The 15,246-nt window shown below is 37.7% G+C and overlaps 1 protein-coding gene across 3 annotated transcripts; it reads left to right on the forward strand.

Moving 5' to 3' along the window:
- Window positions 1–9,010: 9,010 nt before the first annotated feature.
- On the forward strand, window positions 9,011–14,684 carry LOC149836446 (histone-lysine N-methyltransferase, H3 lysine-9 specific SUVH1-like). Of its 3 annotated transcripts, none has more exons than XM_090005348.1 (3): window positions 9,011–9,161; window positions 9,503–12,559; window positions 14,450–14,684. In XM_090005348.1, exon 2 carries the CDS (start codon window positions 10,254–10,256, stop codon window positions 12,495–12,497), a length of 2,244 nt encoding a protein of 747 aa, XP_089861474.1. In that variant the 5' UTR covers window positions 9,011–9,161; window positions 9,503–10,253; the 3' UTR covers window positions 12,498–12,559; window positions 14,450–14,684. The 3 variants fall into 3 exon arrangements, with proteins under 3 accessions (XP_089861474.1, XP_089861475.1, XP_089861476.1); XM_090005349.1 differs by having other exon boundaries at window positions 9,011–9,150; XM_090005350.1 differs by lacking the exon at window positions 9,011–9,161 and having other exon boundaries at window positions 9,768–10,059; window positions 10,158–12,559.
- Window positions 14,685–15,246: the final 562 nt, after the last annotated feature.

Consider the following 15,246-nt stretch of genomic DNA (forward strand, 5'->3'; position numbering starts at 1 on the left):
TATTTATCTCCTTTCAGTGCTCACCACTTAATTCTAGGATCTATTCTATGTCTATCCCTTTTGTGGCATTGTCTAATTTTAAGATCTAAAATTAAAACTCTATGTTGTGTAGCTACACTTTCTCCTGGTATAACCTTACAATCGATGCAATAACCCTTATCTATCTTTCTAAGTAGAAAAAAATCTATCTGACTCGTATTAACCCCACTTTTAAATGTTACTAGGTGAGACTCCCTCTTCCTAAACCAAGTGTTTGCTAAGATCATATCATAGGACAAACCAAAAAATCTAAAATTCTTTCTCCACTTTCGTTTCTTTCTCCTATACCATAGCCTCCATGGATACTCTCAAATTCATCCCTACTAATGCCTACATGTCTATTAAGGTCACCGCCGATGAAAAACTTTTCTCCATAAGATATCCCTTGTACTACTCTATCTAAATCTTCCCAAAATTGACGCTTAGTAGAATCATCTAAACCTACTTGAGGTGCATAAACACTAATAATATTAATAATATTAATAATATTCGTACTTAATACTAATTTAATAAGTAAATCCTATCACCCTTCCTACGGACCTCAACTACATTATCTATAAACTCACGACTCATAACAATCCCTACTCCATTCCTATTCCTATTTATTTCTGTATACCAAATCTTATATCCCCAAGGTTCTATCACTTTTGTTTTCTCACCTACCCATTTGGTCTCTTATAGACATAAAATATCAATCTTTCTCCTGCACATAATATCTACTCACTCTATCAACTTACCAGTTAAAGACCCTATGTTCCAAGTGACTAACCTAATTTTATGGTATTTGACTAACTTTTTTACCCCCACCCGTCCAACAAAGTGAGGGAACCCTTGCCTATTTGACACCACACCCGGGCGTCGGTGTGACGCGTCGCTTCTGGGCGACGACCTAGCAACCCTTAACTATTTATCACTGCCTCTGGGCCTATAGAGTACAATGCGTCGCTTAGTAGGGAACGCCCCAACAAAATTCTCATATTGGTTCTTATTCATAGGGTATGACTAAGTTTTTATGTTGGCTGTCATTGGCCTACCACAACCCTCATCCTTTATCCAGGCTTGGGACCGACAGTGTATAACTAAACAGTTATACACAGGCGGAGTTACACTAAAGATAACAATCAAATAAAAAATATACGAAATATACGAGACATTCATATTTCATATTTCAAACCACATACAATATAAGACTGAAAACAAATTTAAAAAATAGTTAAGACTTTGAGCGGGGTTACACTAAAGATAACAATCAAATCAAAATATATGAGACATTCATATTTCAAATCACGTACAATATAAGAGTGAAATATAAAAAGTTTTAATTCCATTTCAAATCAGTGTATAAAAATTTTTTTCAGTCTTTAAATAATCAAGTATTTGAAACAAAAAAAAAACATATCTACCAAGATCATAAGGTAAGAGTGAACCTTTGAGAATGCAGCTGGACCAGTCCTTCACTTTAACTATTCATCATATTTTACCTGCATTACTTGTCCCCCATAAAACGAAGTCAGACTCGCTAAAGTCTGGTAAAGCAACCCAAACTCAAACTTAAAGAGAACACGTGAAGCATTTAAAGGTAAAAACATGATATACTATTCACCAATCATCAAGCGATAGACAAAAAAATATCTCATAAGTCATCCATTCAAGCATTTAAATATAAGGTATTTAAAAGCATTTCATTACTTAATACTTCATTCAACATGAAGTCACATTATAAAGCATAATTCATATATGTTCAAGATATATAAGTCTCACTTTATACATGCATCTAAGACATTAAGGTCATTGCATCATTTTAATATGCATTCATAATTCTTATAAACAATAGGTCAAATCATATTTGACCATGCCATCGTAAAACACATGCATATACTTCCCAAGTAAATCAGTTAGATATTCCTGATACACATCAATCCTAATACACATGTGTGATATATTCAAACCAGACAATCATAATGCAACTATTTGCAACAAAACTATGTAGGTGTGATATGCCTTTTACCTATACGTTAGCATAAGCATCACAATAATAACCTCATATCAAAATCTAAAATCAATAAGGATCTAATTCTCACATCTGAGTTCAACATATACACATACTATAATAGAAAAGTCAAATCTATAGATTAATAACTAACTATCTCAATAAACTCATAAGATTATCACAATTCATCATAACATTTCATTTATTCATAATAAAGATTTACAAGGTCCACACTGAATCACTTGGTCTAGAAAATGTACAACCTCACAAGGAGTTACAACTCTATACGAATGACATGCTTGGTCTTGGATAATGCACTTTCTCACAGGAATATACTATTTTTGTGGGGCTCTTGGACAATGCACTTCCTTACAAAGACTTACTGCTCTACCCAGATTACCTGATTTGGTTATGCACACCCTCACAAAGAATCTTTTGAGAAAAGTTCATCAACGGGTACCATATCCAGTGAAAACTATTGTCATACATGCATCAATACAATTGACTACTCTCAGGGTCTATAGCGACAAAGATGGACACAAACATATATACAATCAATTATCACATCATACATCACTTCATATGATATTTAAATAATAAAATCACACATTTAACCAAATAAGGTTTCATGAACCATAGTTCACTATTGAACTTAAACATTTATCACATGCATTCATAATTTCATATCATGTGGCATTTAAATCATATCATATAAAAGAATATTATCCTACTCATGATATTATCATCACAAGGAACATTATATTTCGTAAATTGAACTTTGACGCATATATAAATAAATATAAGTTCTATGCATACATACATGAACATACACATTTCATAATACGAAGCAAATAAACGTCAAGATATGTAACTCGTACGTAGTTCGGGTTATGCACACATGATTCAAGTCATATATACATTTTTTACCATATGAATCAATATATCACCTTAGATTTAATTTCGTAAGAAAGGTACGTCAAAATCTTATTGACCATCTTAGCGTACATCATACACACATGTTTTTCATGCAAACAAGATATACAAGTTCAAAACAATTTATAGCATTTGCATGCATTCTTTTATATAAGAATAAATAAGTCTATCATATGACAAAACAATATATATAGCATTTACAATATGCATCGAACACGACTTATACGTATTTATAGTAGTTGTATGTGCACTATGTATCAAATTCATATAAATATACAAAATAACATAGTATACGCAAACTAAAGTATGATGCACACGTTGCATATATATTATACATTCATAAGCGCACGGGCATTCAAACTCACACATAGGTGTACCTGCAGCAAATACACTTTATATTCTGCTAACTACAATCATGATAAGCATGATCTCCGAACTACAATCACAAGAGTCCTAGATATCCACAACTAAGTGAATTGTGTGAGCATGAAGGTGTTGCACATAATAAAATAAATTTATTGAGTGATGCATTCACATCACGTACTTATCACAAACATTTACATGATTTGCATTTTGCATTGCATTACATTCAATGCACTCTAACTTATAGCGTAATTATCACATTCTGGTATATCTTACACTCAAATTAACTAAACATATAGGCATCCATAACACCCTTAGATATCCACAACTACTTGGGGTGTGTGCACATAATTTATATTTGCAATTCCATTAAGAATTTAACGCCATGCAATAGGATTATAAAAATAATGTCTAAACATGCTCTCTACATTTTCGATTATGGTATCTTACCTTAATAATGTGAAGAATAACGAATTGAAACCCAAAAGATCGAAGGGTTTCGAAATCCGCAAGAACCACTCAAGCAACAATGCACTGAACTCTTGGTGCGCGGTAGAAAATGCCAACAGCTGATATATATAACATAATGAATATTTAAGTTGGTTGGTTGGTTAGCAACTTAAGCACATCTCCTCATTGCCGGAACAAGTTGTGCCAACAACATACGTATAAATTAATAAAATTTAAAAACTGAAAACAAATTTCTAATTTGAAGATAAAAATAAGTTCTTTATTTATTAATAATTCTTAAAAATTATTCGGTTATACTAAGATCCAACCATCCCATACCTAACCTTTTTGTTTTTTTTATGGCTGCATACTGCAAAACAGGACCCTATCAAAGCCGACTAAAATCCGGACCTGATTTCAGGCGCACCAGATCCTACCCACACAACCAAACCTGAACTCAGTAGGCTCACAGATTCGGCCGAAAGCATCTCTCATTTACCAAAATCGCCGGGAACTCTGACGCAAGCGGCAATCCCGAGATCTTTCCCTACGCAGGGATTATGACGCAATCCAATGGCTGAAACTGCTGTAACAGCGTGGTTTACATCACTTCACCTTTTCCTCCAAATAGGTAGCCAATAGATTCGGTCATCTACGTAACAATATTGATATTTTCCAAAATTCTCTTTCAAACCTAAATACGCTCCATTTTCGCAGTTTCCCTCATACTATATTTATCTTTGAACATTTCTACCCTTTATATTTGACAATATTTTTAAGAGAGATTCTCAAAAAATATAATGTTTAATCTATTATGAGATTTTCTCTTGCCGGAAAAAAACACCTTGAAATATGAGACTATCATTTTTTACATCATGACAAAATTTTGAGACGTACGTTCAAAAAACTTGTGTCACAAATATTGTTGATCTTTGTAAAAGTATTTGATTTTACCATGTTATTTTAGAGTCTAACAGAATAAGGAGAAAGTGCGATATTTTCCAAATACCATTAATTAAAAAAACAACCCGATACTATCATTTGTAACATTTTGCCAAAGTCACAAATATCTCCGATATTCCAAAAAAATTAGATTTTTCACGGTGTTTTCGAATACTCGGACAATGTTAAAGGAGTGCGATAATTACAAAATGCCGCACGTTTTTTTAAAATCTTGTAAATTATCAATTTTGTAACATGATAGATGATACTGATGCGATATGAGTCATTTTATAAAAAAAAAATTATTTTTATATATTTTATCATGTATTGTGCAGAAAAAGGAGGAGGGTTGCGGTAGGCCTGTGACAGCCAGCATAAAAACTTAGTCATACCCTACGAATATGAACCAATATGAGAATTTCGCTGGGGCGTTCCCTACTGAGCGACGCGTTGTACTCTATAGGCTCGGAGGCAGTGATAAATGGGCAAGGGTTGCTAGGTCATCGCCCGGAAGCTACGCGTCACACCGGTGCCCGGGTGTGGTGTCAAATAGGCAAGGGTTCCTTCACTTTGTTGGACGGGTGGGGGTAAAAAAGTTAGTCCAAGACCATAAAATTAGGTTAGCCACTTGGAAAATAGGGTCTTTAACTGATAAGTTGGTAGAGTTAGTAGATGTTATGTGTAGGAGAAAGATTGATATTTTATGTCTACAAGAGACCAAATGGGTAGGTGAGAAAGCAAAAGTGATAGAACCTTGGGGATATAAGATTTGGTATACAGGAATAAATAGGAATAGGAATGGAGTAGGGATTGTTATGAGTCATGAGTTTATAGATAATGTAGTTGAGGTCCGTAGGAAGGGTGATAGGATTTTACTTATTAAATTAGTATTAGGTACGGATATTATTAATATTATTAGTGTTTATGCACCTCAAGTAGGTTTAGATGATTCCACTAAGCGTCAATTTTGGGAAGATTTAGATGGAGTAGTACAAGGGATATCTTATGGAGAAAGGCTTTTCATCGGCGGTGACCTTAATGGGCATGTAGGCATTAGTAGGGACGGATGTGAGAGTATCCATGGAGGCTATGGTATAGGAGAAAAAAACGATAGTGGATAAAGGATTTTAGATTTTGGTTTGTCCTATGATATGATCTTAGCAAACACTTGGTTTAGGAAGAGGGAGTCTCACCTAGTAACATTTAAAAGTGGGGTTAATACGAGTCAGATAGATTTTTTCCTACTTAGAAAGATAGATAAGGGTTATTGCATCGATTGTAAGGTTATACCAGGAGAAAGTGTAGCTACACAACATAGAGTTTTAATTTTAGATCTTAGAATTAGACAATGCCACAAAAGGGATAGACATAGAATAGATCCTAGAATTAAGTGGTGAGCACTGAAAGGAGCTAAACAAGGAATATTTGTAGAGTAGGTAGTTAAGGAAGTTGATTGGTGTCTCGAGGAGGATTCAGAATCAATGTGGAATAAGATAGTGGGTGGTATGAGAAAGGTGGCTAAGGAGGTATTGGGTGAGTCGAAAGGCGGTGCACTGCTAGGTAGGGATACATGTGGTGGAACGAGGATGTCAAATTAGCTATTAAGGTTAAAAGAGAGTGTTATAGAAATCTAAGTAAAAGTCGTGATAATGAGAATTTGGAGAAGTATATGATAGCAAAGAAGGAAGCTAAAAAGTAGTTCGGAACGCGAGAGATAAGGTATATAAGGAGGTTTATAACAAGTTGGATACCAAAGAGGGTGAGAAGGATATTTATAGGATTGCAAAAATGAGAGATAGAAAATCGAGGGATCTGGGTATGGTTAGATGTATCAAAGATGAAACGCAAAGGGTTTTAGTCAAAGATGAGGAGATTAAGGAGAGATGGAAAGATTATTTTGATAAGCTATTTAATGAAAGTCATGCTCAGGATCTTGGAGACCTTTCCATTCCTTTTCATGAGATGAATCGTGACTTCATGCGCAAGATTCAAAAGAAAGAAATTTCAGAGGCTTTGAAGAAAATGAAATCAAGAAGGGCAGTTGGCCCAGATGGTATACCTATAGAGGCTTGGAAATGCTTGGGAGAGAAAGGTTTAGAATGGTTGACAAATCTTTTTAACAAGATTTGGCAGACAAATAAGATGCCTAATGAGTGGAGGAAGAGTACTTTGGTGCCTCTATATAAGAATAAGGGTGATATACAAGATTGCACAAACTATCGTAGTATAAAACTCATGAGTCATACTATAAAACTTTGGGAGAGGGTGATTGAGTCTAGGTTGAGGAAGGTTGTCATGATATCGGAGAATCAATTTGGTTTTATGCCTGGAAGATCTACTATGGAAGTTGTACATCTTCTTAGACAACTTATTGAGAGAAATAGAGAGAGGAACAAAGATTTGCATATGGTTTTTATTGATTTGGAGAAAGCTTACGATAGAGTACCTAGGGACGTTCTCTGGTGGACAATGATGAAGAAAGGTGTTTCTCTCAAGTACATTAGTATAATTAAAGATATGTATGAAGGAGTAGTAACCAATGTCCGCACTTATGGAGGGGTGACAACCAATTTTCCTATAATGGTTGGGTTACATCAAGGATCTGCTTTAAGCCCTTTCCTATTTGCTATAGTGATGGATGAGCTTACGAGATCAATTCAAGAAAATGTGCTGTGGTGTATGTTGTTTGCTGATGATATTGTTTTGATTGATGAGTCTAGAGCTGGGGTTAATGCTAAGTTAGAATTATGGAAACAGACATTGGAAGCAAGAGGTTTTAAGTTGAGTAAGAGTAAGACAAAATACATGGAATGTCGTTTTAGTAAGCAACGAAATAGAGATGGGAGTGTAGTGAAGCTCGGTGAGCAAGAAATACCGGTGGATGATTCTTTCAAATATTTGGGATCTATCATTCAAAAGTATGGAGAAATTGATGGAGATGTAAATCATAGGATAAAGGTTGGGTGGATGAAATGGAAGAGTGCAACTAGAGTGTTGTGCGATCATAGAATGCCATTGCGGTTGAAGGGAAAATTTTATAGGACGACTATTAGGCCTGCTTTACTATATGGTACGGAATGTTGGGCTGCCAAGAGACATCATATTCAAAAAATGAGTGTAGCTGAGATGCGTATGCTGAGATGGATGTGTGGAAACACAATAAAAGATAAGATTCAGAACGAGGAGATACGTAAGAAGGTAGGTGTTGCACCCATTGAAAATAAGATGAGAAAGAATCGTTTACGGTGGTTTGGACATATTCGACGAAGGCCTAATGATGTTCCAATTAGAAGGATGGAGAAATGGGAAAATATATTAGTTAAAAGAGGTCGGGGTAGGCCTAGGAAGACATGGATGGAGGTGATAGGAAAGGATATGAATGCTTTGAACCTCACCGAGGACATGGCATTGGATAGAAATGAATGGAGGAGAAGGATTCATGTGGAAGACCCAGAATGATTTTCTTTGTTGGTTCATATCGCCGACCCCAATTGTTTTGGGATGAAGGCGTAGTTGTTGTTGTTGTATTGTGCAGAAAAAGTTGTAGCTGCCCAACATTTTTTTGCCGACGGCAATTTATCATGAGCGAACAGGTGTTTTTAAGTTGTTTTTGGCAAATATGATCCTCCATATATTTTTGGCATGATTAATTTGCTAAAAAATAAGACTTGAAATGACATGATTTTTTCAGCATTGAATATTAATGAAAATTTTAAATGATCTATTTTTAAACCTTGTAAAAACCTACTTGTTCAAATCAAACTGTTTAAGAGTTGATTTTTTATAAAATGTAAAAGGCATATGTACAATCAGATTTAAAAAAAAAAACATGAAATAAAAAACCTCTCATAAGCTCGATGAGCAAGTGGTAGGCCAAAAAAAGTGGTAGACAGCTCCCACTTTATTCGCACTGTGGATATATCTATTTTGATTCTTGTCCATCGTGAATTTTTTGAGAAAATCAAAATTTTCAAAATATCGTGAGATCTCATTGGCGAGATTTTGGCAGAGAACGGTATTTTTCGAATCGGTGTTCGAAAACTCACTGTTTCCGAGCCGTCTCTTTGGCCGTCAATCTACAATATCAACGGCTTGGTTAATGAAAGGGGTTGGCACAACCTACGAGGCTTCCGAGGCCGTTCATCTTGAGATGAACGATGATCATGGCGCTGCTCTGTAGTTCTTGCAACATGTCCATCTTCCTCCATAAATCTCTCGCTTTGGTCGCATTTCATTTCCGTCCTCTTTTTATCCTTTTCTCCCGTCTGGTAAAGGTAGTGAATGTGACAGAACCCCCTAATTGATAATAATAATTCGTTTGTATAAATTTTAATCGTTTAGGTAAAGGAGGGAGGGGGGAGATCGACGGCGCGCTTTGGTTCCTTCTTTTTCGTGTTTGGGAGGAGAGCGCGAGAATCGAGTTCTTCCCCTCTGTATCTCTCCAGTTCGTGTTCTCTCTCTATTGATTTTCTAGGGTTTCTGCATCTCATTTCATACAGAATTTGAGGGTTTCTTCTTTGCGATTCTTGTCTTTTCTTTTCGCAAAAGTTTGCTGAAATCAGTTTTTTTTCTCGCCTTCGATTTTTAATTTCGTAGCATTTCTGTGTTCCCAGCGTGATCGACGTTGCATTTCTTTTTTGCTTTATTTAAGCTTTTACGGGATTTATCAGAGTTTTGATGAATTTTAGGGGTTTTTTTTGTGCAAATCTCCTTTTGGATCGGCGTTCTTCATATAAAAGTTTAGGCTTACGGCGATCTCTCTTTTTCTTGTTGCTGTTGTTGCAGGTCGATCGCTGTTTGAGTTATGCGAGTCTGTGCCCTGATCACCCTTTCCTCGTATCGTTTTTTTGTAGCATCGATATTGTTGTATTCTTCGTATCGATAGATCTTTTACGGCTTCCACCCGGATCGTCATCTTCTTTTTCTCCCTCGCTTTTCGATTAATCATTCTTGCTATCTTTCGTGGCTACGAGCCTCTTGGTTGTACTTCTTCAAGAGCAGGAGCTGCGGCTCTGTGCCTTCTGTGTGTGGTGGAATAAGGTTTCGGCCTCCTCCTTTTTCCTGCCTCCAATTCTGAGAAACTGGACGTTGGGTTTTTGTTTTTCTTGAAATACTGTAGGTCTGTAATTTTAGAGGCGTCTGCATGAGTTTGTACTGTTGATCTCCGCAGAGGTTTCGCTGCCCAACTGCTTAGGTCTAGACTGATTTATCTTATATTTTGTTTTGTTACGGCAAGCTGTGTATTTTGTGGTTGTTCCACGTTAAGCTGTCTTCAAGCTCTTCGATGGTGCAGGTTCTTTTGTATAAATTCGTCAAAGTTTGTGCCTTCCTCTGGTCTTGAGGTGGATTTTCTGTGTTGTACTTATGCATATAGTTCTTTAGTTTGTGAACTTTAAGCTTCTCTGCTGCTTGAATTCTCTTGGTTTGTTGTGAAACCCAGGTTGTTGCATGGTCTTCTTTGTTCGAGCCATTCTGGGTTTCAGTCGCTTAGTAGGGCATAAGCGGCTTCTGTGTGAATCTAGTTCGAGTGAGTTAGATGGAAGCCATAGGTTCTAATGGCTTCCCAACTTCCCCTGTCCCACCTATTTCCAATTCCGCTGTGTTGGATGTGAAGCCTCTGCGGACATTAAGTCCTATGGCTCCAAATCCTTTCATGTCGATGCCCGGGTATGCACCTCCGGGCAACCTTCCCTTCATGTGTTTCAACCCATACATTCCTTACCCACCCCGTGCTCCCCCATCTTACCCACCCGGTGCTCCTCCATCTTATCCTGCCTCAGTCCCTCCTGCTGCTCAAACACCTTCTCCACCAGCGATTCCTCAGCCAGTTACGCCCCTTGCAGAAGAACATGAGGTTATTGATGTTGATGAACCTGATTCACCCCCAAAACCACAGGCTTCTAGCCGCAGGCAGCCCTCCAAGGCAGCAGCATCTGCAAATGTTCCGAGTTCTTCTAAAAGGAAGGCCACCAATGAGAAAAGTAATTCTTTGAGCACAGCAGAGAAAGCAGAGGGCAACAGCAGAAAAGCTTCCTCAAAAAGAGTTGATATCAACACCCCCTCTCCACTGGTTGTTGAAAACAAAAAGAGTTCTGCTTATGCTAGTAAGAGCAGCAGCATGCTTGCAGGGACTGGTGAAAGCAGTAGGAAGAAGCAAAAAGCTTCCAGTGGCAAGAAGAGGAAAAGCAAGGTGGACTTTCCTGAGGATGTCACGTCCAACCTTACTGATCGGGAGTCAGTCGAGAGGATACTGATGATATTTGATGCGGTAAAGCGTAGGATCAGCCAAACACATGATCCACACATAACAGCAATTGCAGGCAGTGGTAATTACCGCCCCGACTTAAAAGCTTCAACTATTATGACAACCAGAGCACTCAAGGTAAACTTTGAAAAGAGGATAGGGAGCGTTCCTGGAGTTTATATTGGTGATATCTTTTACCTTAGAATAGAGATGTGTCTGGTTGGTCTCCATGCACCAGTTATGGCCGGGATTGATTACATGGTTGCAAAGTTTGGCGAAGTTGAAGATCCAGTTGCTATAAGCATAGTGTCTTCTGGCGGCTATGAGGGTGATGTTGATGATGGAGATGTTCTAATATACAGTGGCCAAGGTGGTAGCAGTAGCAGGGATGGGAAGCAAGAAGATCAAAAGCTTGAAAGGGGTAACCTGGCTTTGGATCGTAGCTTGCGTCATTCTGTAGAGATAAGGGTGACACGTGGTGTTAAGGATCCAAGTTTTCCAACTGGGAAGGTGTATATCTACGATGGCCTCTATAAGATTGAGGAGTCTTGGATTGACAAGGGGAAGGGAGGCTTTGGCGTCTTTAAGTACAAATTGGTTCGAATACCTGGACAGCCTGTTCTTGGTAGCTTGATCTGGAAACGAGCTCAGAGATGGAAGGCGAATCCTGCATCTAGAGAGGGTGCCATCCTCGCTGATCTGTCTGTAGGAATGGAGAATACTCCTGTCTGCCTAGTGAATGAAGTTGATGGCGAGAAGGATCCTCCTAATTTTTTTTACATTTCCAGGGTAAAGTATGAGAAAGCCATCAGCTTGATGAAGCCAATATCTGGATGCAAATGCCAAAATGCGTGCCTCCCTAGTAACATGGGATGCAATTGTACTCAACTTAATAATGGTGAATTTCCTTATACAGCTAATGGAATTCTTGTGAGTCGGAAACCTGTGATATACGAGTGCAGTCCAAATTGTCCATGCGCCCCTAATTGCCGCAACAGGGTATCTCAAAATGGGGTAAAGCTTCGCTTTGAGGTTTTCAAGACAGAGAACAGGGGCTGGGGTCTTCATTCATGGGACCCCATCAGAGCAGGGAGCTTTATTTGTGAGTATATAGGTGATGTTATATCCAGGAATAAAATAGATAATGAAAACTATGATGATGAGTATATCTTTGATGCTAGTCGTGATAGGGAGAATTTGATGGAGTGGGATGGTATGTATGAGCTACTTGGAGAACCAAGACCTGCCAAGCATAACCAGGATTTTGAATCATTACCAATTGTCATAGATGCGAAGAAGTCTGGGAACATATCTCGGTTTATGAACCATAGCTGTTCTCCTAATGTATTTTGGCAGCCTGTTTTATATGACCATAATGATGAAACCAATCCTCATATTATGTTCTTTGCAACAAAAAATATTCCTCCAATGACAGAGTTGACATATGACTATGGAACAAGCAAGGCTCAACCTGGAAAAGGGAACAGGAGGTCATGTCTCTGTGTATCAAGCAATTGCAAAGGGTATTTTGGCTAGAATGGAGTCAAAGTGAAATTGTTCAATCACGAGGCTTCTGTTTTGCATGCCCTGTGGAGACTGTGAGTAACCCCATCTCATCACACCCTATTCTTTTTCCAAAAAAAGGAAAATGAAAGGAACACCCTACTTAGGGTTAGAAGTCATAATTTTGGAATGATGCATCTACAAATTTAGTTTGACAATTTGATGGCCCATAATACGCCGTTCACTCGTCTTTTTTTTTAATGTGTTGGAAGCATGTATCTTTATATGGAAAGGGAAGTAGAATCATTAGATGGTCAGCATGTGTCACCTGGAAGCCTTTTCAATTGATCCAAAGATTGTTCTTGACAAACATATGCATGAATTTGCATTTCTGTTAGCTTTTATTCTTGTGCTTATGACTTGCAAAAGATTTGCAGCAATTGCAAAAAGATATAGTTAGTATGCTTAAAATGCAATTTTATGAAATTGTTTTACCAGTTTTGGGCTTGAAGGTCCAATTAGATATTATCTTCATGGGCTAGAAAGCGTGGGATCTCTACCTGTGAATATAACTAAAGAGTAGTTATACAAATGTCATCCTCAACGGATTTAATGGATTCAAGAAAACAAGTGTTATGAATATGAGATGATTATTTTTGTTGTTACTGTTGTTGTTGCTGCTGCTATTTTATTATTTTTTACCCTATGACCCCTTAAACATGCATATTGATTTAGAAAAACTATTGAAACTTGGTCATGTGTGTGTGTGGTGTCTGTGTGTGCATGCTTGTTTTGTGTGTTTGTACATGTGTGTGGACGTGCATGGGTGCATGTGTTTGTGTGTGTATTATCTAAAAGCATGTTTTATATTGTTTTGTTATACATGATATGTTAAACAGTTTGTTTCAGATTTGTCTTGGAAGACTTTTGATGATGCTCTACTTGGCCTTCTTCTCAATTGAAAACTTTTCTGCGATATTTTACTCCATTAGGCGCTCCCCAAGGATATAATGGTCTATGCTCCCCAAGGATATAATGGTCTATGTTATGATACACAACTAGGGATATTTATGTTATATTCCTAGATTTGGTAGACCTGCTATTGGAATTTTTGAAGAGATAGGGTGGTCTATTGGTTGTGAAAGACTGCCCCAAAGGGTTGGCTGTTCATAATATGCACGTTCCAAAAACAGCAATAGAAATTTGTCATTATTTCCATTTTCATTCATTTTTAGTAGCCTGTCTTGGAAAGTTATGAACTTATGTTCCACTTTGAGAACTAAGACTTGACTGAAAGATTGCAGACCATGGGAAATTTTCCGAGTAAACAGATCTCTGGGGTCGAGTATGTTCCTCAGATGGCCATACTTATCTTGATCCTATCACCAGTGGACCCACATGGTTTTTGCCACATGGGTCACCACCAAATTGGGAACCAACCGGCCGAGTCAGAGGTGTTGGCTCATCAGTTCTTTGCAAACTTTAAATTTGTCTATGAGAGCATTCACTTTCCTGGTATGTAACAGTAGCTTATAGGTTTCTAAATGTGGCCAAGATCTTCTGCAGCTCCTTCCAGTGTTTCGTAGTGACCATGATGGTGCATAATTCATGGCTATTCTTCATAATGTGGTGGATTTGGAAAGAGAGAAGCCAGTGTACCTGTTATACTTAAAAAAGGCTCTAGCAAAGGGTTGCATCATTCATTTTTCTATCTTATTTCATGTTGCTTTTGCAATCTTATAGCTGCAGATATGGTGATAGTTGTATGAATGGTTTGCAAATGTTAAATATCTTTTGCACCTTTTATAGGTTGATTAATTTGTAAGGCTTTCTTGATAATATCTTTTTTCGTTTTAGTATATGATCATCTAAGATCATTTGTACCTGATATGGTTTATATTATTCCTTTTACAGACCTTGCATTTTGCTCCGGTAGGATCTTGCACTGTACTCTTATGTTGAGATATTCTCTCTTGTTTTTGCAGTTTCTTCTTTCCTGTGGCGGTAGATAGGGATTTTGACTTATGGCTCTCCTGAGAAGAGCGCTGCTTCATCTGATGTATCTCGTGGTTAGTTTTTTCCTGTACAATTTAGGTCTGACAGTGCCTAAAGATTGATGTTTACAGTTTGTATTTTGTAGAAGAAATATAAACTTCTAGAAATAGTTTATTGTGGTTGCCCACAGAGCCTAATTGAACACATTCTTGAGCTTGATGTATGTGAAACATGACCTGCGTATCTTGTGGTTTATGGCTCTCTGTTGAGTCTTATACATGGCATTGCATCGTTTTGACTGTAGGGGCTGAGGTGAAACATGTTTGAGATGCAGGGCCTCTAGATATGGTGCTAATCTCTGCCTCCACATTTCTGGCTGTGGAATGCTAAAATGCTCCATTTTCTTCATCCCTAACTTGCATGTACCCCTGCAGTTGCTATTGCAGTCCAGCTTTGTGCATGGAAGCCATGTGCATATTGGGCACTTGCTTAGTCTTCTCTGTTGTTTGTGGTGCATGTCATGCTACTACTCTATTGGATGTTGGCTTGTGTTATTCATTTCAACTCGAGACCTACACCACAAGGATACTCCAATTCACTCTTGCATCTTACACCTTTGTATACTATTCTTAATGGGCAATTACACAAGGATGGTGATTTTTTTTTTTAAAGGCAAGCTGGGGTTAGGCGGACCCCTATCAGAACAACAGTCGCCCCATGTGTCTGAGGGATTCGATCCTGGGCCTTCAGCTTGACACAGGACCCGCATACCGCATGGAATACCATC

This window comes from Nuphar pumila, chromosome 5 (genome assembly GCF_984573655.1).
Source record: "Nuphar pumila chromosome 5, dmNupPumi1.hap1.1, whole genome shotgun sequence".
NCBI lineage: Eukaryota > Viridiplantae > Streptophyta > Magnoliopsida > Nymphaeales > Nymphaeaceae > Nuphar > Nuphar pumila.

What these genes read in the sequence shown, in the direction of transcription:
- LOC149836446 (XM_090005348.1), top strand. Translation starts at nt 10,254, where the DNA reads ATGGAAGCCATAGGTTCTAATGGCTTCCCAACTTCCCCTGTCCCACCT.